The 26,733-nt window shown below is 41.9% G+C and overlaps 1 protein-coding gene across 1 annotated transcript in view; it reads left to right on the top strand.

The window, feature by feature from the left end:
• TRABD2B (TraB domain containing 2B) overlaps positions 1-26,733 on the top strand; it is a 277,120-nt gene that overhangs the window by 236,620 nt on the left and 13,767 nt on the right. The window contains exon 6 of the mRNA XM_064665293.1: positions 15,331-15,600. Within this exon, the coding sequence (XP_064521363.1) occupies positions 15,331-15,600 (270 nt within the window). The remainder of the gene's footprint in view (positions 1-15,330; positions 15,601-26,733) is intronic.

Below are 26,733 nucleotides of genomic sequence, written 5' to 3' on the forward strand. Positions count from 1 at the left end.
AGTAAGAGGTGTATAGGGATGAAATGGGGTTCTTCTGCATGCACTGGCAAATTTATTGCCTCATCTAACATTGGAGAATATGACTACTCAATGCTTAAAATATTTAGTTATGAAAATACGCACATTACATTTTCATGTTCCCATGTGCCTTTAAAATATCCTCCTTTGCAATTTGATTGTCTTTGTGTCTACCTTACTGCCACGAAGTCTGAGTCAGTCCAAGTAACTCTGGGGTTGGGGGGGGGGAAGTTGAAGAAAATCTCTAAAATGTGGTAGAAAAGCAAAGTCAATTTACAAGTTCTCAGCCATAGAAACTTAATAATCCTTTAAGCAACACATTACTTAGGGACAGTGTATCTGTGTGTTCTTTAGGCTACATTTAAATGCTGGACACCTGAAAGAATGGAATTTAGAACTTGCTACAAAAGAAAATCTGGGAAAGAACAAGATAATTCATGGCGTTGGAGTATGAATATGGAACAGAACTTCTCAGGAATTTTGTGCTTGACTAGTTCACCCAGTGGGACATTCACTTTTCTCTATAATCAGATTTTGTTCTTGGCAAAATTTCTTTTTTCGTGTGAAAAAATTGTTTCATATTCCATATGATTCTGCTCCTTGGGAACTTGCACACAGGGCCACTGGGGAACATGGGCTTGCTTCTTTTTGCTCAAGGGCAGCCTGTTCACAGAGCTGTCCTGAAGCCAGTGCTAAGGTTTCTAAGTTTTTTGCTGCTCTGCAGCCTATCAGTTTTAGGAGATCTGTATCTCATACTCCATAAACTATCTAATAGTAAACTTACAGAGCCTTGGAGACTTCAAAAGTTCAGAGCTCGTTCTTACCTTCTTTCCTAGCCAAATTTTGGAGTTCTTCTTTCCACAGGAGAAGCTGATTTTTTTCATCCTCCTTCTGCTTCCAGCCAACTCTAATGCAGATATTTTCACCTTAGGTCATTAGTATGAGATGAAAATTTTTGGTTTATAGTTACTAGAGATAAAGCTGATCCAAACTGCACTGAAGTCAACAATTTCAATTGTTGGCTTCCATTGGTGCCAGTAGCTTTTAGAGGTCATCATTATTATGAGATAGTTGTTGATTCTCTCCTGTCTTTGGTGGTGAGGAGCCATGAGGGAATCGGTAGAAAACTAGGAGTATGTTCACACAGTTGTGCAAATGCTCACTATAGTCAGTGTAAAAAGACTGGCTTTTCCAGAGTAATGCTCATGGGTGTCTTAGACAACTGGCCCAACTTGCTTGCAGTAGGTATCTGACTAGTTTTAGATGGCTAATCATTTTGTGAGATTAATTCCCCTCCTATTTGAAGGACTTGGGACACATTCAAGTTGGACAGTGTAACTAGACTCACTTAAGCCTTTGGAAAAACTGCACCATCCCCTCTCCAGCGCTGTAGTGAAACAGTGAGGTTGTGTGACTTTGTTTATGTGTTCAGCCTGCACTTGTCCTGTGGATTGATGGCCTCCCTCCCAAGTGATATCAATCTGGGCTGAAGTGGAGCTGCACTTTGTAACAGCTCAAGGGGCACAAAGGTATCAAGTGGTATTGTGTGCTTTGAAAGATGTCGTTTATCTAAGGAAGTTTGTGGTCTGTTTGCTGTCACTCTGTCTTTGCAGAGCCAACTTCCCTTACCTTCACTATCACGTTGTCAGGCAAAGAGACCTCACACGTTAGGACAGATAGCTTTTCCACTCCCAGAGCTGACTTCTTTTCCTTCAGCAAGTGGGCTGAAGTTGTGGGCTGTGTTGGCAATCAATAGAGCTGCTTGATTCAGCATGAGTGTAATTGCTAGTAATTTTGCTTGCAGGGAGCTCTTTACAAAGCATAAGTTCTTAAAAAGGCAACAGGATTTCTGTCAATGAAGAAGACAATGGCTTTTCTCATCGTCGCTTTCACTTAAAATTCCTTCAATAATAGTGTCTTAGAAAAAAAGTCAGGGATACAGTTTTCTACATAGGATTCCACTGAGTAGTACGTTTCATCTTTCAGGAGGGATCAGATGTGCATAAGGACATTCTCTGAAGTTTAAATAGGGTTAGAAACCCTCCAGAACAGCATTGTGTGATGGGTGGTGTGGCCAAATGATCTTGTTGTGGCATGCTGTGAACTTTACTGAAACCTTTCTGAACTGCCCCCACAAGTCGAAGGTCACTCTAACCCACATCTGTGATGTGATCTTCTGTCAGTTCTTGTGCAAAATAGTCTCAATTTTAACAACTCATGGTGTCTCAGCCAAGCCAGGTGACTTCATGCTGGCCACAACCCAGCTTTGAGTCTGAAATGACTGTGTGGTTGTCCCTTGAGGAGAAGATGGTGAAGGGTCAGGCTGAGATGCGTGTGTATCAGCTGCTCCTCCTAGTTAAGTGCTAGTAGTAGGAGCAGGAATGCCAAAAGGAGTTAAGTTCTTATAACAGGAATAGTAAATTAAGGATGGTGAATTTATGAAGCACTTGTCACAGTAAAGAACTTAGAATGCCAGAATGCATTTTCGTGTCACGATCACTGAATCATTTTTATGAGAAGTCGAAGTAAATTCATATGTAATCTGTAAAGTTTGTAGAGAGTTTAATTCATCCAGGAAATCATGTGTTGGGAATTCTGTACCCAGCTCCAGATCAGATATACTTCAGAGAAGCGTTAAGGTTTTAAAATCCTTCCACAAGCCAAACTGATCTCCAGAACCTTTGGAGTTTCACCCTTCTCTGGACCTCATGCCCCATGCAAGTGAACATCATGCCAATATGTTTCCCATTTCCTGGGGATTAAACTGCTGTGTTTGATGACTCAGGACTTTCCAAGAAAGCAGCTCAGTCACTCACTGTCTGAAGCGGCCTCAGGTGCCTCAGAGGACATGTTTTCTCTTGCACAGTGATTCATGATTTCAGACCAGAGGATCAACTATCTTTCTTTTTTTTTTTATTTCCCACAAAGTTAATTAATAAAACAAATTTCTGTTAGTGGGTGTTGAAAGACTTTGGCTTTCCACCTACACTCCCAAATGCTCTGCATTCCAGGGAGAATGAAAAATGGACCTGTGAACAGAAACAGGAGGGAGGAAAAATGGGTCAGATGCTGTAGATGGATGTAGACACAGTGGCTGTCAAGTGACATGATGGAAGAACTTCCTGAATGAAGACAGTTTCTTGCAATTGTGATTGCTAAAAACACACTACTACACTAATCCAATTTTGGAATTCATACATGCAAATTTAGAGAGAAATTTTGGGGCCAGACACAAGGAGTGTCTGACAAAAACTGAATTCTCTGTTTATGCCTCCCTGTTGACCTCTTGCTCAGGCGGGTGGCCACGTGGAACACAGTTGTTCTGCTTGTGAAAACTGGATCCTTTGCCACTCCAGTTCATCAGGAGAAGCACCTGGAGGACTCACCCAGTCGTGTCCACTGTGGACCAGGCTATGCCCATCTGTCTGCCTCATCTGTAGCCCCACCATAGAACAAAATTTTTCATCAGCATGAAGAATTAAGACAAAATTTACACCCAACATGATCATAACTTCTGTTGACTTCAGGTAGAAAACAGTTGGTCCCACAGCGGGCCAGAGTTGAGAGAAGGTCTAGATGTGGGATATTTCCCCTTCCCACTGCTACATGGGACGTCAGACCAGCTCACAACACTGTCTGCTGATGGCAGCTTGCAGAGGAAGAGACCTTATCTGGTGCTCTTATTTGTGAGAAAGAGCACACTGAAGCCTTTTTCCGTTGGCTTCCAGTCAAGTCAGGGATACTCAGATTTTCCTGCTAACCTGTAGCATCTCAGCAGCAAAGTCATAGACAGACTCCAAGTGCTTTGGTACCCAGTGCCCTAGATTTGCATCTCCTGTCATATGAGCCCAGCTTCACATTTCTGAATCTCTCTAGCAAAAATAAAGGCAGTCACGGAAATATCTCTGTCGGGTCAGCACATCCCTGCTTATGTTTGAACGACTGATACGAATCTGGAGTCCCCAGTGATCGAAGTGCACGTTCAGAGATGAGCCCCATGTTGTGTTTTAAGGGAGCACAGCACTTTGAAACAAGGATGAAGCAGGAGCAAATTGGGATGAGGGATGTGGGGCATTAACTACTTTACAAGAAATCCCTGCTGGAAAGACGTGGTCAGTGTTCCAAAGTTTTCCTTGGAGAGTGCTTGGAAGTTGCATACCAGCCTATTTGTGGAAAGCTAAACAGTTTCCTATTGTCCTTGCTGTGAAACGCTTCCCAGATAAACACTTTCCCCCTCTCCATTGAAGAAAAATGATACAGCCTGTCCAGAGCTCTAACACAGGGACTACACTGGGCTGCTGCTCAGCCTTGCCAGAGTTGCTGGTTTCTGTTGGCAGTGAGCTTTGCTAAGGGCTCTAGTTCATATACATGCCAGCATCGTTAAGGAAAAGCTCCGTTATTGAGTGAGACTGGGATAATCTTCAAGGCTTTAAGAATGTTGTGTGCCCACGTCTTTGGGTTCATTATACCCCTGGAATGTAAATCCCAATCCACAGTGGATAAACAAGGTTCACATGGATCTCAAATACTTCTGTGGTATTGTCTCTTCCTGAAGGGGAAAGAAAACATTGGTAGCTGAAATAAACTCACTGGGGTTATTTAGCCTGGAGGAAAGGAGGCTCAGGGGGGACCTTATCACTCTCTACAGCCACCTGAAAGGGGGTTGTAGTCAGTTGGGGGTTGGTCTCTTATCCCAAGTAGCAAGCAGTAGGAGAAGAGGAAATGGCCTCAAGTTGAGGGTTGCCGCGCGTTGGAACAGGCTACCAGGGGAAGTGGTGGAGTCACCATCCCTAAAGGGATTTAAAGGGTGTGTAGATGTGGCACTTTGGGACATGGTTTAGTGGTGAATGTGGCTGTGCTGGGTTAACAGTTGGACTTGATGATCTTAAAGGTCTTTTCCAACTTAAACAATTCTGTGATTCTACAAAGAGAGCAGTAAATCTCTGCTGCTGTAGTGGGTTTAGGTTGTAACATTGCCTGCGTTTGTGGCATTTTAAGTCATTTTAAGGAATTATTCCTAACACCCACAGAGTCAAGGTATCATATTCCAGCACAAGGAAGATCCAGAAGTCCCTCCATGAACTTGGGAGAGAAAAAGCTGGTTTTTGAAATCAGCAGTTCTAAGAATCAAGGCTGTCTAACACCAGGTTAATACTGGTAGTGTTTCAGTCCAGGTCAGTGGGTGGCTTTTCCTCTGCTTCTCTTCTCCTGGCAGGTGCAGATCTGCAGGACCTTGTGCGTCCTCACCTCTGACTCCAGTTTGGGCACACACATGGTTTTGCTGGGTCCCTCTATCTTTTCTTCATGGTACCTCCCAGGCTGAAGACCTCTTCCCAGGAGGAGCGTGTCATTCCACTTGCTGACCTGCAGTCAGTGGATGCAATAGATGCACAGATTCACTTTTTGCCACCATTTTGTCAAAGCAAACCTTACTTTGTGACAAAGGAATGGTCTTTCTTCTCTAGAGGCATGGGATTTCTTGCTAACGTTAAATGAGAATTTTACACTTGTATCAAACTTGTACGTAGATTCAGTTTCAGGTTGCGAATGAAACTGGGAATTGGAACTTCCACTGACATTTAGCAGGCACTGAGGTTTTAAATGCTTGAGGCAATTTTAGAAACATTCCCCTCAAGGAGAAAGGCCATTGACTTGAAAGAAAGCAGAGCTAACAAGGGGTTTGTTTGTTTTTTTTACAAATGCAACCATGAATTTAGGGCCATTCCTATGTATTCAGGCATTCATACTTGAATATATGATAGCATATGTATACATAATAGCAGCCATTGCTAAATGGTCAACAATTCCCACTCAAGTCAGTGAAAGGCAGCACATGAAATCCACAGAAAACCAGAAGAGGTTTAAATGGGGAGCAGGATACTGATTTTATTTTCTTCTTTCACTATTGGGGTGCACTGTCCCACTTCCCTCCTTCTTTGCCTTTCCTGCCTTTCCCATAACCTAATTTGGTCACTCTTGAAGTGTTCCAGCTTTGTGTAGTGATAAGAAGCAAACGTGACTGCTAGAACCTGTGCCAGATGCCAGGCATAGTTTTGATGAGTCTTTGACATCTGTTTGCCTTATGATATTACATGTTTTTCTGTAGCTAGGCAGTGCTACAAGTACTCAGTCAACTGTGATACCCTCTCAAAAGACTGGCACTTAGATAAAGCATTTCAAGGCAAACAAACAAATAGATAAACACATGCAACACATGCACATACAATGGAGGGAACAAGCTTCCTAACAGGGACTTAACTGTGCTCTGGGGAGCAGCAGAACAAGTGGATTTCATTTTCCTGGTGTTTCACTTTGTGCTGTGTAGGGTTCTCTGCATGGGAAGAAAGCTGGCCTTAATTGCTGTTTTTGTCTATGTTTTTTGTGTGTATGCAAACAGTTTATGTATAAATTGGGTCTGCTCAAGCTTATAACGAGTCATTTGTCATTTGTGCTCACAAAGCTCCCCAGTGAAAGTTTCAACCACTGCCCATCCCCAGTCTAATTTTCCTTGACAAATTTCCTTGACAAATGAAGTCTGCAGAGGTTACACAAAGGGCACCTGAGGATCTTGCTATCTCTTTGGTCAAGGAAGCCAGATGCCTCCTGGATATTCAAGCTGTAGTTCAAGGTCCAATCTCATAAGTTTCAATTAGCAACCAAAAAAGAGAATGTAAATCCTTCTTTTCTTCCTTAAGGTTTCAGCAGCAATGTGCATGCTTTGTTAATGAAGTATTTTAGTGAAGGATGAATTTGTCGGACATAAATAAGCATTTGATACAAGCAGTTTCATCAGCATGAGTTGATACAGAGAGGGAACCTGGGTGAAACGAGGCTAATACATAGAGAGACCTCATGTGAAGTCTGTTAGCATTACAGTAGACAGAACAGCATTAGACATTAAAGCAAGTGGAGTTTGGAGGGAGGACACTTCTACTTTCATCACATTTTGAGGGCTCTGTCCATTACCGACCAGTAAAAATGCCCACAGACAGGCTGAAGTGTTGCCTGAATAGGGTTCCTGACAACTGTTTTGTTCTTTTCTTGGAAACACTCAGGCCATGTGATAAAGACAATGCCAGTGGGCTATAACAGTATTTTGGAGAAAGGCAGAGTGGCTCTGTGTTCCTTTTTTTAGCTCAGCAGCATCAATGGCTGAGCAGATCAGATGTTTCGTGGTGTTGGCTTTGGAGAGGAATACTGGGTTCAGTATTACAGAGATGTGGGATCTCTTACAGACATGGTCTGCTTATGGCTCTTTGGTTCCACACTTCTTCCTGCTGCTCAGTTTAAGTGGTCCATGTCTCTCTCCTTCCAGTGATAGCAGCTACTTATGAGCCTTCGTTATCTCTCATCTTGCAGCTGTAAGAGCCTTGACTGAACAAGGTACTTCAGGAAGGCAAGTTGTCGTGCTTGTACTTGTTTGTGATCCACCCAGTATCTCATCCCTACCAGGACTCAGCTTCCAGAGCATCAGACAGAAGTGCAAGGAAGCAGCACTAGGCAAATGCTGAATAATCTACCCTTAGTTTAAGTCTGAAGTCAGTGAAAATGTTGTAGTCCTTCAAGCGAGGCATTTAGTGCCTTGCTCAGCTGATGTCTCTGTAGAGAGTTTTTATTTTTAAGATGTAATGGAAAATATGCACTCCTGTAGATGTGTCTTTTCTCTGGAGGATCCAGCAGAGAAGGAAAACTAATTCCCAGTGGAAACAATCTGGAAGCAGAAGTCAATTTGGATTGCAAATGAGCAAGATACAGACCACAGTTGTATATTAGCTGTAAGTCTACTGAGGAATCAAATCAAGCAACCAGTTTGGGGTTTTATTGTCAGTCAGCTTCTTAATCTTGAAAACTGTCTGGATGACAGCTGCTGGAATGAAACAAATTCATCCTCACTTTCTTTTCTGTGCTTAAACCAAAGTCAGGAATGTTTTGGGAATAAGAACATGAGATGAGAATAGTTTTGCAACAGAGTTAGCAAACCTGCCTTCATGCATGGCTGTACAGCTCTGTCCCAGGGAGGAGCAGACAGCCATAGGCATCAGGAGTTCCACTGACTAAAAATGGAAGTAGGATACAGACAAGTTTTAGTGAGTATGTCTAGTTTGATTGTGACAGCAAGAGGAGAAAGAAGGATTTGTTCAGCCCTTGACTTGCTCTCCAGTCCCTGGGGTCTGAGATTGTAACTGCTGAGATGAGTGGTGGCATTTGTTCTGAGACACTGCCCAAACCACTGTAAATATGCTGTAGAATCACAACTGGCCCAAAACTGAAGCCCAAACCAAAACTTTGGAAATGTCACAGTTAGACCTGAAGAAACTTCGTGTTGCAGACTGGGCCTAAATGGGTAAGAATCTTATGCTTTGCAGAACCTGTTGAATGATGGAAGTTAATTCCATCCAATTTTTTAGGAAAAATCTGCTGTGTGTAATTAATATGACATCATCTCAAAGAAACATAGAAAGATCGGAGAGTTTAGAAAGAGAAAAGAGAGATTGCATTCCCCAGTAATAAGTCCACCATTATTCTTTATTGAAGCAATATATGTGTGTTTATTAAAAAGTTATTAAAAGGAAAGAGCAATATATTTACTCATGTTAACAATGGTTTTCAAGCAATAACAGACAAAAAATGTGTGGAATAAACCCATGAAAATCATCCAGTTCCATAAAAAATGCAACCCTAAAATCTTCTTCTGTGGTGTGTGTGAATCTATCACTGTAGATTCATCAAAAACCTTGTGTATTCTTGGCAAATTTGGACAAAAGTCAGGATTTCCAATCCAGAGGTAAAGCCAAACTACCCAGGCAGAAATAACTTAGGACTGAATCGGTGTGGTGGTAATAAGACAGTGGAGATTTAGGGAATAGAGCCTGAGATGAGGCTTTGTGGGCCACAAGGTTCTGATTTGCTATTAATGTGGGAAATGGAAGCAAGACTGGAGGGTCGACCCATCCTTCCTCTGGGGGCACAGCCCATCCTCTGGAGTGTGCAGATTACAGAGTTTTCATGAAAGATGCATAAACAAAGGATTATTCAGTTCAAGAACTGAGCCAAAAACTTGAGAAGGGGAAATAAGTTCAGAGCAATTTGAAATGGAACATTCTGAGGATATTTTTGAAAGCAGGAATTGGGTTTTGTTGGGATTTGTCATTTTTATATATTAGTTGGGTTTTTCTTTTTAATTGAGATCAATTTCTGAACAAAAAAGGGCGCTTTGTAGCATTTAAGTCTTTGAAAACAGAAGACTAAAAAGAAAAATTAAAAGCTTTGTTCAGAAAATGCTGAAATGAAACATTTTTAGTTTTCTGAAATAAAAGAATTCACATGAAAATGTGGAAATGACATGTTACAAATGTTTCAGCTGCCCTCTCTTCTTTCAGCAAATTCAGCCCCTCCAGTTGCAGACCGCTTGTGTTTCTTCTCCTGTGCCCTAGACCAGCTCCACTTTTAATGAAATGGAATAAATAACAGAAGTTTTACTTGTTTCTCTTATTTTAAAGTTTCTCAAACTGGGAAGGAGAACATGACCATCCATGGGAATATCTTCACAAGCTTTTCACTTCATTTATGCACAGAGTTGAGGGTTTGCACAAATCTATGTGTATACTGAGGACTAAATTCAGTTTCAAACTAAGGCTACGGTTCTTGAGCAACAGTGATTTTTCCCAGAGAAATAGTCTGACATGGATTCTGAGTACAGAGATACCATCCAAGTTTGGGGTGGACTGTAATCTAATTTAACTACTTAACCTAATTTAGCTGCTCATGAGATGTAGTTGACTCTGGTGCAAAGAAAAAACAACTTTGTTTCCAAGTTCTGTTAGTCTACAGGCAACTACATCCTAAATGTTATAACCTCATTATAAATAAGCTGATCGGGGAAGTGAACCATCATCAGGGATTTTGCAGGTATTCTCTTTTGCTGTCACTCGATCCCAAATTTGTCCTCAGCTATTTTACAGAACTTAACCTGAAGCAGCTCAGATAATTCTCTGATCTCTCTTCTGGAGTTACTCTCTTTTACAGGAAAATATATATATGCTTTCATCTTGAAGGAGATTATCTCTGTGGTGGTATGCACTGGTGTCACATGGTTATGTGAGGGTCCGTGGTCTCAATTCATACTTCCCACCACTAGTAAGAGGCCTTATAAACTGTGCTGGGGTGGGTTAGGATTTCTGCCTGCTTTTCTGTTCTTTTGTTTGCTGCTCTCCCAAGAGCTTTGAAAATCTGAGTTTCATCCTGGTGTGGAAGAGAAAAAAAAAAAAAAAAGAGTAAAACTCCTCGTGGGACAGGACATTCTGGTGCCCATCTTGTGGGTGTGCATGACTCTCTGAGAGATGCGTAAGGAAAGAAAAGCCAGAAGCAGATGTCTCTGTGGCCTGTGGCGAGGGGAGCAAGGATGCATGCGAGGGACTGACAAATTCCTGCCCCGACAAAGACACCCAAACTGGAATTTATGAGAATCCATCTATAATAAAACGCTTTTAACTTACTGTCTGGCTGTCATCCGGGTGCATCCCAGGAACGGTGGCACAAGGATAAAGCTGCCACATCACACATTCCTTGCTATCACCGCAGCTTCTCTCTTGATGAAACAAAATCTCCCCTTGTCTGACAGTTCTGAGAACTGAAGCAAGAAAACCTCAGCGATGTTGCTGTACTTGGAAGCCCGTGCAAAGCATGGCAGTCTCCTGAGCAAAACTTTTCCATCGCTCCTGCTACAAAGTCAAGATGCAAATAACAAATTGGCAGGCTTGGATTTTAGAAGATTCTGCACATGTCTGAGGGAACAGAAATGTTACCGCAAGATTGCTGAAAAAATAGATTGATGGTTTAGTTGTGTGGAAGATGTGTATCATCAGCAAAGGAATGTCTTCTCGTGAGCTAAAGCAAGGGCAAGTCCCTGGCCCTGTGGAAGCCCAGGGGAGGCTTGATGGGACTCACACCAAACGTTGCTGGTGTTACTCTGGCAGGGTCAGTAGCTAAAGGCATAGCTGGGGTCTGCCCTGCCTGATGCCTCCCTGAAACAATTGTCCATGAATTAGTGGTTGGGAAAATCCCTGTTGACGGGGACAAGGTGGGGTGCAAGGTGCAGTGTTAAACCCCACAGATCCTCTGTTGGTGGGGAAAGGTGGGCTATTCATAAGGGCTCTTCAGAGCAGGAACGAAATGTGGTGCTCTTGATTTGCCCTGCAGAGGGGTTTTGAAGCCCAGAGATGGTCACAGCCCTCTTGAGCCGAGGAATCTGATGTGAGGGGTAGGAAGATGCTTGCCTGGGCAGGGAGAAAGGCATAGCTTGGGGGCTTGGGGTTGGAGTTGAATGAAAGTGAACAATTTTAAGCTTGATAATTATGAAAAGAAGATATTGCAGGACTTCATGGTGCTAATTTAATTTTTCTGACCAGATCAACACGATAACCCTAGCAAATCCCAACAATGAGCCAATTTTCAATTGTCAGTGCCAGCATAGAGCAGCACTGGAGACCACAAGGCAAAGAGAGAAATGCTGAGACAGCCTAATGGAGCATCCAGCTCAGCCCAAACAACTTACATGTTTTGTTTTGTTCTTTTAATTCTTGAAAAGAATTAGAAAAGGATGGCAAATTTCACCAGAAGTGAAAGAAAACCACAGAGGTCTTTGTCTGTGGATTAAGCATTTTCAAGAGCTAGCAAGAATAAATGTTTCCCTGTTTTCACTCTGTTTTCTGTACCTTAGGACCAAGCAACGTAGGATATTTGCTGAGACTCCAAAGTTTTCTTATTTGGACTTTGTTGTTTTAGAGAACTTGTTTTGCAGAACTGCACATCCCAGGGAAGGAAACTAAGGTCAGAGATGAAAAAAAACCCACCTAAGGGCCTGAAATAATTTTAATTTCTCCAGGACCACCCCGTGTGGGAATGATACATTTAAAAATGGGTGGAACCTCTAAGCCTGGAATTGTATCAACTTATTCATGAAAAATGTCAGAGATCTTTGCGTGGACCAAGATATTTGGGTGGTACTTTCTCACTCTTTCTTCAGAAAAGGCACAGTGGCCTCACAAACTGAAAACTAGCCTTGCTTTTTCTCTGGCTTTAAAAATAGCCATGTATCTTGAAAAGCTGTCTCAGCAATAGTGAAGGAATGGAAAAAAAGTCCATTATATCCCCATGGTTTCATACAGTGCAGCTGTGCTAACAGAGTGCATGGAGACCGAGACTGGGGGAAAGGCACGAAATAGTCCATGAAACGAGCAGTTGAATCCAACAGTAAAGCTTCACTTAATGGGGAGATTGATTGTCCAGGTATCCTATTGCAGATGGCAGGGGTTTCTCTTTATTTTTTAGGATAAAATCCAGAATATTGATAGATTCAAGCCCTTTGTATTAATAACATTTTTACTGAAATTGGTGGGAAAGATATCTTCTTTTGGGAAGTCTATCTTACTTAAAAATAAAATCTTTAAATATTCTTACAGTGTATTGGGATTAAATATCCATATTTTGTTTTGATTTTACTTCTGATTGAATGTCTGTAGGATGACAGTCAGATTTGAAAACAACCAGGTTAATAATTAAATAATTCCCTTTTATAATATTTTGTTTACATTTATGTAATGCAACATAGTTATTATTTTTATATCATAATATAATGTAGTTATTGTAACTATTTATTAGATCAGTTTAAAAAGCATTTTCATTTTGTTTTGAAAGGAGCAAGCATGCATCAACATACAGCCTTCAACAGTCCCTCTTAGGTCTTGGTGCAATTATTAGTAGTACAGGAATAATGGAACAAACATCCACCAAATGAAATATGCAGTTGCCACAGTGGAGCTATTCCCCCTGAGTCAACTCTGAAGTACAAGTGGTTAGTTTATAACCCTCTTTAGGTTACAACATTTTAACGTTCCTTCGGTGTTTATTTATTCTCTTCCCAAAGAATGTTCTGAAATATCGAGTTTACAACCTGTGGCTCATGTGACGGTAGTGGAAACAATTAAGCTAGAAACTTTCAAAGCCACCACTGGGATTTTGATGCCCAACTCATTAATTTTAATAAGAAGGGAGCTGCCAGTCTCTTAAGTGTTTTCTAGAATCTCAACCCATAAAAACACCTCTCTACTGGTTCCAGTTTACAGTGCAAGGTAAACACGTGTAACAAAATAGTAGGTGTTAAAAGTTGGAAAGTATGTGTTCAGATGTCTCTAACACCATTCAAGGAACCAAACAGCAGCCCCAGCCTTGAGCTGGCAGATGTAAGGGCTGCTCCTACCTTCAGCATCTCGGGGAATTTGGGGCACAGTTTGGGTGGCAAGGAGAAGCAAGTCAGTGGGAACAGAAATCTTGGCAACAGCTCAGTTCCAGTGGCTTCTTGCCACCAGTCGGTGCTTGCTGACATCGCAGTGACCCACACGGTGTTTGTAGATGCTTCCAGGCCCTTCCTGCCTGCCTAAACTATCCTATCCAAGTTGCATCTTGATACCTGTGAGTCTGGAGATGGCTTTGCCTCAGCCATGAGCCTGTGTCACAGCCCAAGAATTCTTAAAGGCTTTGGAGAGCACCAAGAGCTCTCAAAGGAAATTGATGAAAACTCCCCCTCAACACGAAACATGGATGAATGTCTTAACTGGGGAAAAAATTCAGAACCAGTAGATCTGTCTGTGATGTAAAATAGAGCGTGGAGTGAATATGAATGTGTTTGAAAAGGACTTTCTGGGAGTCTGAATGCTTGGAAAAAGAGGAAAAAAATGGGATTTTTTTTGTGTCTTTTATTAATGAAATCAACCATGGAGAATTTTAGAATTAGTTTAAACAAGTGTCTTTTTCTTTTCTATATCTGTTGTGTGATGATCTCTGAAGAACTTCATGAATGTTGGCTGCAAGTGACAAAGTTAGTGTAGTTTTTGCCAGTGAGTCTCATAGTAGCAATGATTATCAGTAGTTATTGGAAGGACCTTTGGATGAAACACAATGCACTGGAAACAGAGATGACCATCTTGACTGATATTGTAACAGACTCCAAAAAAATCAGAAAGAAAAAAAGCTTGCATTAGTAGTAGATGTGACTTTTTTGGAAGAGAACAAAATGTTCCATAAATGAAACATGTGGTTTCACTTGCGGCACATTTTGTACATTGTCACCAATGAAGTTTAGGATTTTTTATTACTTTTTCATTAAAATGTCTTACTGGTTTCACTCAGGAGGCAAAATTTTTCACGTGGCTTTAATTGTTTCTGTCATAAAAGTCATAGCATCCATGTAATAGAAATAGTTTTGCAGACCACAGCTTCATATTGCCTATTAATTCTCTCCCATTTTCTATACCTACAACTCATTGGCCCATCCCAGGGACAGGAAAAGTTCCTCTCTTGCAATTAAGACCGAACGTGAACTTCTACTGAAGTTGGAGGGGGTGGGGAAATAACTTTGTGTCAGTCCTGGTTTATTAGATTTTTGTTTCAGATATCTTAGCTCACAGTAAGTTCACATGGCTGCATACCAAAGGAGTGTGTATTGACTTTTTTCTAAAATCAGTGAAACACTAGAAGATGAAAATAAAAGGTCTTTTTCTGCGTCGTTCCAGTCATATACAAGAGGTGGTAGTATTTCAAACAGCAAAGAGCTCTGGCAGTATTGTTTCAAGGAGTCTTTGGGCAGGTCATTTACCTCCTTTTTTCTACATTACCTTCTGGAGTTCAGGTCTCCCATATCCCATCCCAGCAGCCTAGCTTCCATGCTTCTGTCATCAGTCTGGGCTTCCTTGTCACCAATCCTGACTCAGATGAGCAAGTATAATTCTTCTTGTAGTCAAAACAATGACTTGTTTTCCACAGATGATATCCAAAGTTGGAAAGAAAAAAGAAAGGCAGGAGAAATAATGAGATAACTAGTACTATCTCATAAATTTAAGATCAGCTTCTCTTAATGTGTGTGTTTTCCTCAGAGAGAGTAGTTTTGCCAGACACAGTTGAGAATCATTTGCCGGCTCAGAGAGAGTTTTGTCGTTTGACCTTCAGCCCTGCAGGGGAGGTGACGTTTACCCTTACCACTGACTCTAAAGCCTTTAAGAAGTAATTAAAGTGCCAGAAAACAGCAATAGTATATCCACTGCCTTTTCCCCTGTATTCACTTCAGTGTTTACTTTGAAGCTTCCTAGGAAATGCCACTGCTGTCTTTAGTTGCAGCCCCAGAGCAAAAGCCTTCCTCCTTGTGCACTTTCTCAACCATTAGGAGCACACAACAAGCAGTGTAGTCCTCTGCCTTCACTCTTTTTTTGGCATGTTTTCTTCCTTATTCATCAAATATTTAAATGTTATGTTTTGCAGTTCAAGGACGACAAAGACAAGCCCAGCCTTGGAAGGATCCTCAGTGACAGCCCTGCCCGCTGTCCCTCTTTCTGAGCAGGTCCCACTGACCTCTCCTTCCCTGAAGCCCCTGCACATGGATGAAGAAGACAGCCTGTCTCCTCACCTCTTGTTGCCAGACAGCATCAGCCAGCTGGAAGAGTTTGGCAGGCAGAAGAAATGGCACAAGAAGCAGCACAAACACCACCGCCAGAGGCAGTTCAATGACCTCTGGGTTCGGATAGAAGACAGGTGAGTCACAACTGTTTTGGTCCCTGTCCTCTTCCTGCTGGCTCCTAAGTAGATGCTCTTTACAGATCCCAGCTCTTTTTGATCAGACCATAAAGAGGGTTGGAGAAAGGCTAAGTGGGAGAGACAGGGAGTGAGATGATGTTTTTGGAGCCTAATGAAGAACTAGGAGGAAAGCTCATAGGCATGTTTGATCTAAAAGTAAAGAGAAAAAAAGCTAATGCTTAGAATATTTAAAATATACAGAAACAAAGACTTGTCAGAGTAAAAACAGGAAAAGAACAACAATAGAAAATATTCTATGTTTGCCCTTTTTCTTCCAATAATTATTTTCCAATCTTCAGTGTCAGCTTTCAGCCCAAAGGCTCACTCGTTTTCCAACCATGCAGAATATTCCTGGGAGTTTTTAAGATTCTGACGTATCTGACTTTCAACCTCCTTAACTGTGTTCTGGGGCTGAAATGTTTTAACATCTCAGGCTGCACTGAGAACAGCAAACTGAGGCAAAATGAACTACTTAACTAAGGCCTCTGTGTGAAGAGAGGATGGAGGGAGGCACATTTCCACGGCTATTCCAGTCTTTGTCTGAGGTTAAAAAATCCCTTTCTGTGTTTGAATAAGAGCCTTCATGTTTGACCAGGGCTTCTCAATGTGTGCTTTGAGGATTCCTGAGCAATTTATTCTCCCACCTCTAAAAATTGGAAAATCTCTTAGTGCCTTTATCCAGGCCAAGTCATGGGCAGATAAACAGCCACAATGTTTATAGATCTTCTAACAAGTAAAAGGAATTAAGTAATCTTTTGGGAACTGGCTAATCACCTACATATGTAATGATTGTCTTTGAGCATTACTTATTCCCACTTTCATAGCACCTAAATTCCTTGCAAGTCTCTCAAAGGTTTCTCCCTTTGCTAAAGAAAAAACTTCACATATTTATGTTTTCAGATTATTTTTTAATTATTTTTATTCATTCTTTTTAACGGAATAGTTGCCTCATTTTTTGTAGTTTATTGTATTCTCAGGGTGAATGATGTAAGGGGTGTTATTAAGGTGGTGCACATTAATCTTAGTGTAATAAGGCTGTTACTGAGGTCAGTGCCAGCCTTCTAAGAGGGATTCATGTGTTTTCTTTTCCAAGTGTGTTGAGTGGCTGGATCCTCTCCACAGAGGATGTTTAAGCATGAACTAAGAGGCATTTGGATCAACATAGTTGATTACCTCAAAGACAAGGGATTTTTCTATCCTTCTTCCACTGGGGAGCTGCTGACTTGTGGTGTCTCATGGTGTCCCAGCATTTCACAAGGGTGTCTGGTCCAGATCACCATATGTGTCATGCAAGTGAGATGTTTAAATAGATCTGGTGGGAGCCTGGCAGTTAGGCACAATCCTCCTGCCCCCATTCTAGCTATCCAGAAGGGATATTGGATACTGGGTGTGATATGGCAGTGGAAATGTGCAGTTGGGGCTTAAAGTGGTGCTTGTGCACTTTTGTGCCTTTTGCTGGTTTTATTAAAAACTGTTCCTAGGAAAATTATTTAAAAGGTATTTCTGAAGGTTAGAGTTAAATTACTTGTTTTGGGCTCCTGTGAGATTTCATCTGAATCAAACCTTTTATCCCTCTACTTTGATTCCATAAGGATGGAGATTGGGATAAGGAAACATAAGTTTCCGCTCCCACCACGCTGGTGATGAACCAAACACTGTGTGTTGCCTGCCTTGCTGAAAGATCCCAGGGAGATATTAGTGGGAGATCACAGCCTTAGAAATGAGGAAAGGCTGGAAGAAGGGAAGCCTGCCTTAGTGCTTTCAGATGGTTTTAGCATTTCTGCAGTTCTGGAGTAACTTCTGGTGTTTTCCTGGAAACAAAACAGAAAAAATACAAACTGTTCAGCTAAATCAGAGACTTGCAACCAGCTCTGGTTTCCCCATAAATTGGACGGGGTTTCAACTTTCATAAACCAGCTGCTGCATATTGTGCTTTTGGCAGTTGGGTTTCATCAGCATTAATTGCAAACTGGACCCTGCACAAAGCAATAAACAGCGAGTTCTCTCTGACTGGTTCCTTTCTGATTGGCAAGAGAAGGGCAGAAATGTGTGTCTGTCACCAGACTTTGTATCACGACCATTCTTGGGAGGAAACAAGCAGGATGACTGATAATAGAGGCATTGGAGTGTTACCTGTGCAGGAGAGAAACATGGACTTCTACTGTGTTGCCGCAATAATGTTTTATCAGTAAGACTTAGCACTCATTTTTGAAGGATAATCAGTGTACTAGGAAGTTCTCACTCTGGCATGTCCCAGAGATCCATTGTGTACTTACATATACTTCAGTTGGAGTCCCCCATCTTCTGTACAGACCGAGGTCTCTGCATATTGTATTACCTTGAGCTATGGCCTCGTGTTCCCAAATGGTTCTTCTTCCAGGTTGAGTTTCCTAACTCATCAGTTGTCACCTGAAACTTGACTTGGTCACCTTTGAGACAAGATTGAGGGATTTAGGTCTTTGTTAAGGCTTTGGGGTGAAAGCTTCATAAAGCTCATTGTTTCCATGCAAGGTCTCCAGAATTCAGCTGTTTGAGATGCCTTTCAACCTGAAAAGTCAAAGAGAAATATACAGGTGGAGGACAAATCCAGGCGAATTTAAACCAGGTTATTGATTCTTGTATGAACCTCATTGAACTGTGAAATGACTGTAGTTCATACAGCCCTTTTCCAAAGCTTTATTGACCATGGATTAGAGGACTTTATGAGCCATGAATTGCAGGGCTTTTATGGACTATGCATTTCTAGGAGATCTCATAGGCTTCCATGGAAATCTTAGGGTGTTTTTTTAAGCTACCAACAGAGAAACAAAGGAAATGAACACAGGAGAACAATCTTAAAGGAACATCAAAGGTCTGACTCCAACCTATAAAAGCCAGGAAATCCATAATTAATGGTTCCACTAAGACTTCGGCTCTCGCAGTCGTTTGGGTCTGATCCGAGGTTATAGCTACAATCTGAAATGGCCTCGTGAAAAACGAGTCATCATTTAATGTCACACATCATTATTAGTTATTTACTTTCAGTTATACCTTGGAGATTGTCCTTTTCTTTTTGTTCTGTCTTAACAGCTGAGGCATTTGAGTTGGCACCACTGAGTGGACAGTGTTTAGATTTGTGTGCTGGAGGGTTAGTACCGCTGCCGAGGATGAGAAAGCTTCTGCTCTGTCTTTTATCCTTGTCTTTGACAGAGCTAAGATTTGCTGATCTCCTGGGTAATCAGCTACACTGAAGGCTATTAAAAAATAAAAAATGCTGATGAAATGTGTGGTTTCCTCTCCCTTCTGCCTCCTTCCCCCAAAATCTAAACAAACTGAAAAAGTCCTGCCTCGCTGCAGTTTCTGTTTGAAATTGTTTGTCAAGAATCAAAATTAAATGGAGATTGCAAGTAGCAAGATTTTTTTTTTCTTTGACTACTTGATTTTGCAGAAATGTGCAGATCTGAAGTCTATCCTTGGGAGGAATTTTAACTTAGACAGAACTCAAACCCTAGTTAGCTCCCATAGCCAAAAGCCAGCTGGGGCAGCAGGGAGGGGAGGCAAAACCCTTGGGCTGGAAGGCTGCAGTTTGGCATACAAACTGTGTTATTGTTCCTGTTGACACTGTGTTAGCTAAGCTTCCCCATGTAATATAAATAATTAATTACAGATCATTCACTGGCTTTTCATGATGAGATGCTCACTGAATGGAAAGAGTAGAGAAATGTCTGTAACATTTCAGAGTGGTCAGTGAAGACCAGATCAGGGTCACACCTTTGTTGTAGCAGGTAAACAGTTGGAGGCTACAAACAAAACCAGCCCAAGAGAACAGAGAACCTCTCCCAGCTGTCAGGGAGTGTTATAGCTCCTGAACCCTAAGGCAAGGCTCCTGGGAAAAGGGAGGGAGGGGGAGTTAGTATCTGGGAGGGTGTTTCAGGAGGGGTGAGCTTTGGAACGAGCTGTGGCAGCTAGGGAATGAGAAGGAGAGAAGTACAGTGATGGGAAGAAAGAATTAGAGGGATGTAATGGTCAAAGTCAGTCCCACAGCCGAGGAAGAGATCTGGGTGAAGATGATGTTTGGAAAGGGACTAAGGATACACATGTTTCACTTGCATAGGAAAGAAATTAAAGGAAAGGAATAATTCTAAGAAGAGAAAAAAAGAAATTCTTGTCCCAGATGTAAGCTCAGCCCTGCAAAATCTGCCATTAGTGGGAAATTAAATTAATTCCCCCTGTAACTAGAAATGGCAGTTCTCTGATAGCCCAGTGCAGACTGTTCAACCCCAGATGAATGCAATAACATTACAAATATCAATTTATTTTGGAAGAAACAGTTTTGTAGGGGGAAAAAAATGTATACCAGTGATGGATGAAGGGAGACAATGTGTAATAAACTACACTGAGTGTGCCTCTATAGAGTGAACCTTATCAGTTTGGATGGAATTTAAGCACTTAGCCTGTTATCCTTTCTTTCAAGACAATGCAGTGATGGAAAACAGAACTCTGTCAACTCAGACAAACTTTTAATTCCACTTAACTGCATCTGAAAGGTAAATTTCAGTAAATTAATCCAAATTGCTTCCTTTTCACAACACATGGTGCTGAAATACAGTACTTAACTTCATTACAGAAAAGACTGCTTTTATTTAAAGGAGACCTAGACACCTTTGAAGTCTAACAGGTAAATTGTGGTCAGATGACTTCCCTCCATATGGTAGCTTTGAGCTTGAAATTTCCATCACTGGGGCCTTGTTTGTTTAAATTACCCCCTCTGCCTCCCTGGTAAGGACAGTGCTCGGGGAGTGCCTGCCTACTGATGGTCATGGGGAGGGGGATCACTCCCTCCTCCAGCCTGTCTCCCTGCAGCCAAGTGAGCAGTGCCACCATTGCATCTTTTTGCCCTGTGTTCAGCCAAGGATGAGGACACAGCTTCAGGACCTCTCTGACTTGGAGTGAACCTGTCTTCCTGAGGGAGTGCTCAAGCAGCCAGGGACAGCAGGAGCATGGGTGTGTTGGAGTCCCACCTTCCCTCCCTTGTCACACCTCGTTGCTTGTCTGAGGCTTGACTGTGTTGTGTGGCCCCTTGGCTTTCCTCCAGCACTTCTTTCTACCATTTCCTTCACCATTCTCCTGGTAGGATTTCCTTCTTGGGAGGCTTTCATGGTCACGGTTCCTGCCTGTGACTGCCCCCAGGCTCCAGGGCATGGCATAAAAATACCTGCAGTCATCAGAAAAAGCTCGTGGTTTGACAGCTTGGGTCCCAGACCTTTCTGTCACACTGAGAAGTCTCAAAACACCTCCTAGACAAAAGCTCCCTCCTGATTCCTTGGTGGAAGCTGAATATCTTGAATTGGCCTAAATTCTGCTCTTAGTTTTCCCAATTTTTGTACACTCTGATGGATATACAGTGTCCAGAAGAACACATTTGGGCATTTTAGCAGTGCATCAGTTGGTCCTTCCCTCGAATATGCAGTCTTGCTTCTGTGAAGACATCCTCAGCTCCTCCTGAGCAGAGAGCAAAGCATGGGGAATTCTGCATTTTTCCCCTCTTAGTTTCTTACTCTTTCCATTTGACACCCCTTTAAGATGAGCAGATGGCTCAATGCCTCCTTTAAACGAGCACTGGTGCTGGCAGTTCTTTCATGGTCTTTGCACAGCCCCAGGTACACAAGCCCTCCAGTGAAAGTAAAATATATAACTTATAACTCAGTGCAGTATACATAAGAGGTAACATACGATACAGTGATGACATATCCTCCCTCCCTAGGTGGTTTTTATTGAGTCTTCTTGGATTATCAGCTTGGTCAGAGTGCACAGAACGTATTAATTAAAGCTGTGAAACCTGGGCTCAGCTCACCATCGTTTTTCAGCATCACAGTAACGATGGGAAGTCCTGACATTCCTGTCCAAACCTGTAGCATCTCCACGCTAACAGACCTTCCCTGTCAGCTGGCTGTGACTGATAACTTCTTGCCCCTTGTAAAGTCCAAGGGTTAATTTGTTATTCTCCAGATGGGGCTGAAAAGATGTGCAGCCTCACTTTCACCTGCTAAACACGTGAAAAGACCCACATGTTTTACTTTGTTCTGTTGTTCTTTATAATGTGCTGCCACTGTGTGAGAACAAGAGCAGATAAAGAAAAACATGCAAAAGCCTTGCATATTTACTTTCACTGTTGCTTAAGTGTCTCACCACCAGTATGAACTATTTACACGAAGCAGTAGGCAAATCCTGTTTTAATGAAAGCTATAAATACCTGAAAGTAAAATCATTAGAGATAAAGCACATAGAAGTCTTTTTCGAGAGGCATAATTTGTATATAAATTTCAGTTTTATTTCATGAAACTAAATTCTTTATTGGTAATGCATTAGGTATTTTTTTAGTGAAATTTAAATCCATTTTGAATATTAAGTCCATATTTCTGAAGGCGAGCAAGTAACAAAACTGGAGCACGCAAAAGCTAGGATTTTTGAACAGTGAGGTATTTTTCAGCACTGGATATCCAAGAGCACTTTCTGCTTCTTATTCCTCAATGCTGATTAAGATTGAAAATACAATGCAAGATGTTTTATGGAGCCTATTAAGAGCTTTTTCTTCCTTTCTTGTTTTCTACTTCCCATTTGGGATGTGTTGAGTAAAGATAGTCTATACTATCTATTTATATCTGTCACAGCTTGATATATTTATGACTTGGGCTGGACACAGCCCTACCATTGCTAGATTTGTTAAGCTGCCTAAGATCTGTCTGATGCAGCACAAACAAAATGTTTGCTTAGGATTCAGTTTCAAGAAGAAGCAGCTGCTGAGTTTTGATAATCTCTTCCTCTGTGATGCACATCCCCACTTGTTCTGCTGTGTCTCAGCCAGCGCAGTCTCATTTCCTCATCCAGTGCCAGGACTCCTCTTGATTTTGGACAACCTGTTAAATTTTCAGTTCCATCATTCTCCATTTTCTGCTTAAATTTTCTCTTTCTCCAGTACTCTTTCTACTTGTCTTTTTAAACTCTGTCTGCACTTGCCCTGGAGCAAGGAGTAAGAAAGGACCCCTCCAGCATCTCCGTCTGCTGCACGCAGCTCCACCTCTCTGAGCTCACTTTGCTGTGATCATACAAACACTGCACTTTGGTTTGCAGTCAGTCCATGCCAGTGAAAGTGTAGGTTTTTGGAGCCTGCAGCCTTCAGCAGAACCTCTTTGAGAGGGGGACATGTCTCACTTGTATCTAGCATGTCCTTGTCACCTGGCATTAATGCAGACTGCAGTAAAAGGAGGAGGCAGAGCTAGGCATCCTAGGCAGTTTTTATTCAGGAGGTACATCTCCTCCATGTTATTTCATCATCTTTGCTTTTCCCACCATTTTCACACAGATATATGTGCATCCAAGAACACTGCAGAGTGGACAAGATAGTATTAAATCCATTTATTCTTTGCTAAATTCATGGACATCGTAAAGCAGTCCAAGCTCTTTCTGCTGATGCTTTTCCTTCTCTTGACAACTTAGCAGCCCTGTGGCATCTGTGATGGTGGCCAGTGCCAAGGACTCTGTTGGAGTGAGCCATGGTCTAGACACCTGCAATGATAAGTCATTAGCAAAACCATTATTTATGCTTATGTATTGGATCAGTTTTTTATTTCTCAGACATCAGAAATGCACTTAGTGGCAGAAGTGCACTAAGCTTAAGAAAAGGTGCCTGTGCTTATAAATGTAGAAGCACATTTATTTTACCTGTAGCTTGTTTAAACGTTAGTGTTAAGCTACCATGGTCAAATAGGTTAGATTCTGTTTAAAGTCTTCAGTTTCCCATCCACAACTACTCAGTCATAAAAATAAGGCTTCATGACTAGACTTAGAGTACAAAGTGTCTCCTGTGGACCAAGGCAAAAAAGAAGGGTGCTTATTCCACTGATTAACACTAAGTGAGTTTGACTGTCTTCTGTGTTAATGTAAGGCTTTTTCTCCAGCTATTTTTAGTCTGTTCCAGAGTGTGTCCCACTGTGGTCTGGTATGCAAGAGCTTTGCTGTGAGGTTTGCAAACACTTGTATTTCTGTGTTGTGAGAATAGAGCATTGTGTGTTATTGGAGCGTGTGTTCTTTTGGCGATGGAAAGGAAAGGCAGACCACGCTTGTGATCCATGCACATGTTTGTTGTTGCCTGTGAATAACCATGTACAGCAAATGGGCTCTGGAAGAGAGCTTGTTAGCAGATGTCCTCATGGCCCTTCCAATTTATAAATATGAGCCTTGACATTTATATTTTCCATATCCAGGGCTTTCACTAGCCAGATGTTCCGAAGTTTGGCTTGTTGGAGTCTTTAACAATGACTCCTCATGGCATATTGTCTACTGCACACAAAAGAAATAAAGCCATATATCTGGCTCTTATCAAACAGATAAGATGGGAAAATGCACTGAGTACCCTCAGGTAATTCCTCTAAACCTGAACTGCACTTTTAACACAGCTCTACAAAACTCTTTATGTTCACTCGGCTGAAAAATAAATTTTCTGGTTTAACAGGCAGAGAAAATTCGATACACAGTAGCACATTTACCCTGCGGTTTGGGGTGGGTAAGGAGTGTGGTTTGTGTTATCTCACAAGGCCAACTGTAAAAGTGCTGACTGGGCTGATGCCCAGGATGGTTTGGATTCCTCACACAATGAATGGGTAGTAAAGCACCTGCGCTCCCAGTATTGCAGTTCTGGATACAAGAGATTTTCCTTTAGCAATTGGTTTTTTCCCTGTGGAGCAGGTGGTGGCCAGCTCCACATTCAGACTCCTGACCTACAGCACTCCTCAGCTGACAAAATGTGGCTGTTTCCATCTTCAGAGCAAATGGAATTGCTCCCTAGCCTGGTACAGCCAGCGCTGACCCTGCAGGGAGGTTGGATCTGGGATTTGGAGCTGCTGGGGTCAGGAGCAAGACTTTTCCCCACTGCTGAGGCAATGGAAGCACAAGAGACTCAGCTGTGCTTGTTCCTTGCAGTGCACTCATCAGAGAGAAATGTTCATAGAGTCCTCTCAAAAGCTGGGTTTGGGTTGAAGATGGGACCTCTGAGAGGACTTTGCTGCCTCTCTGCCCCAGGGATACGCAGATGTGTTGAAGAGATCACTTACCATCTAAAAGCCAGAACAAACCTCCTAAAACACTGCAACCCTAGGTTGGAATTAGTATGTGTTTGAGTGACCTACATATCTAGCAGTATCTAAAGCCTCGAAAATTGCAAATCTGCTGTTCCTCTTAGCAGAGTTACGTAAAATCCATAAAATGTAAAATATTTCATCATCCAGTGAGTTACCGTAAAGAAAAAGAAATGTCTTTAAAATTCAGTGGAAATGCAAACACACAACACTGTCAATGCTAGCCCAGAGGAAAAAGGTAATATATATGGGATTTATTTCTGGTTCTGCTATTCCCCCTCTGACTAGTGAGTTCCATGCCCTGGAAAATGAAGTGAGGAAAAGTGTGAGAGGGAGCAAGGCAACATTACTGGTTTGGTGGGCAGTTGGTTTATAGGAGGGGCTCAACCACAGTTGTACTGTGGTAGCAGGCTTATCTAAGAAGACAGATTCACTGTAGAGTGAAACAGGAGGAAATTGGATTCCCTTACACTCCCAGCAGCACAGGGTACACTGCAGGCTGGAAACCCAGCAGGATCCCAAAGGGCAGCTGTGGTCTAAGTCCAGTTACTCGCTGGGATGAAGGAAAAGTAGGGTTTATTTAAATTCATATGGTTTTAATGCTGTAAAAGCCAGGTTCCTGCAATTATGAAAATGCCAGCCCAAATTCAGATTTCGCTCAGATCTCCTCTCTACAATTCCAGAATAACTTAACTGAACAAAGTGAGCTTTATACCTGGGGCCTGAGCCGCAGATGAGGGAGCCAACTTAGTGCCTGTGAGCTGCTGGGTGTCAGGGATGCCTCACACAGCAGTACCATGGAGAGACGTGGTGTGGACCACGCTCTCAAAAGCTCAGTTCGGCAGAGACATTTCAGGGTCTGTGTTGTGACACCCAGCAGGGAAAGGTTTTGCAGGCCTTCCATCCCTGCAGGCCAGCAAGCAGCTTCTCATGAGCCATTGGTGGCATCTCCAGGCTTTCAGAGGGTTTGGAAGTGCTTGAGGAGAAGGAGTTTGTGCTGTGGCTGAGTATCATTGTATTTGCTTTGCCAGCAGCAGGAGGAACCCAAACCCTGTGGGCAATGCAGCAGTTTAATGTCTGTGGCATTTTTGCCTGGTAGATGTGCTCTTTGAACCTTTCTTTTTTTATTTTGTGAGTGAATCTGTTGGCAAGAAAAAGAAGCCAGTGCTTTTGTTCAGCGGTACAAGCTTGAATTCAATACTGCTTCAGATAACATTTTCAAAGATCTGACCCAACCTTAATTATTCTTACTAAGAGAGACACTGGAAAAATACAAGCAGTAAGCAGGAAAGTGAGGGCAGTGAATCAGAGAGAAAAATGTGATACAGACTAAGCAAAGAGAAAAACTGTTACGTGGAGATGGAAAAAGAACAGGGAGAAGGAAAAAGAAAATTAAAATCAAATGGAAAAATGCAGTATATTGGACATCCATTTAAACCAGTTTATATTTCGGTTGTTCATTCTGTCCCTTAATACTTTGCACAGGCATCTTCTTAGCTGAAATAATTTTGTCTTATAAAACAGTCTCAGAGAAAATACTTAATTTGACAGGATGTTTTAGGTATTTTCCCACTATCACCTATTCTAAATTACTTTAAAATCTGGAGGGGAAGGTCGATATCTTTTACAGTGTTTAACAAAAAAAGTGACAGGGTCAAATATATACATCTCTATGAATGTATGTGTTCCCCAAGCACATCTAAACATGCATGGTTAATTCTATGCATCTGCAAAAAATATTTGAGCCATAGGGCCCACACAATGCCAAACAAACACTGGAGTGCACATAGGAGAGGGCAGAGCAAGTCACTCTGGTTCTAATTAATTGAAAGGTTGAGCCCAAGATGTAAAATATGGATTATGATTTTGACCACCCCAAGAATATAAATTATTTTGCATGTGGGGCTGTACAGGGTGAGAGCAGGCAGTTTGCAAAACACAGACAAAAAATAGTTATTACCCCCATGTGTGGGGTTTG

The sequence above is a fragment of the Pseudopipra pipra genome, chromosome 9, assembly GCF_036250125.1.
Source record: "Pseudopipra pipra isolate bDixPip1 chromosome 9, bDixPip1.hap1, whole genome shotgun sequence".
Classification (NCBI taxonomy): Eukaryota; Metazoa; Chordata; class Aves; order Passeriformes; family Pipridae; genus Pseudopipra; species Pseudopipra pipra.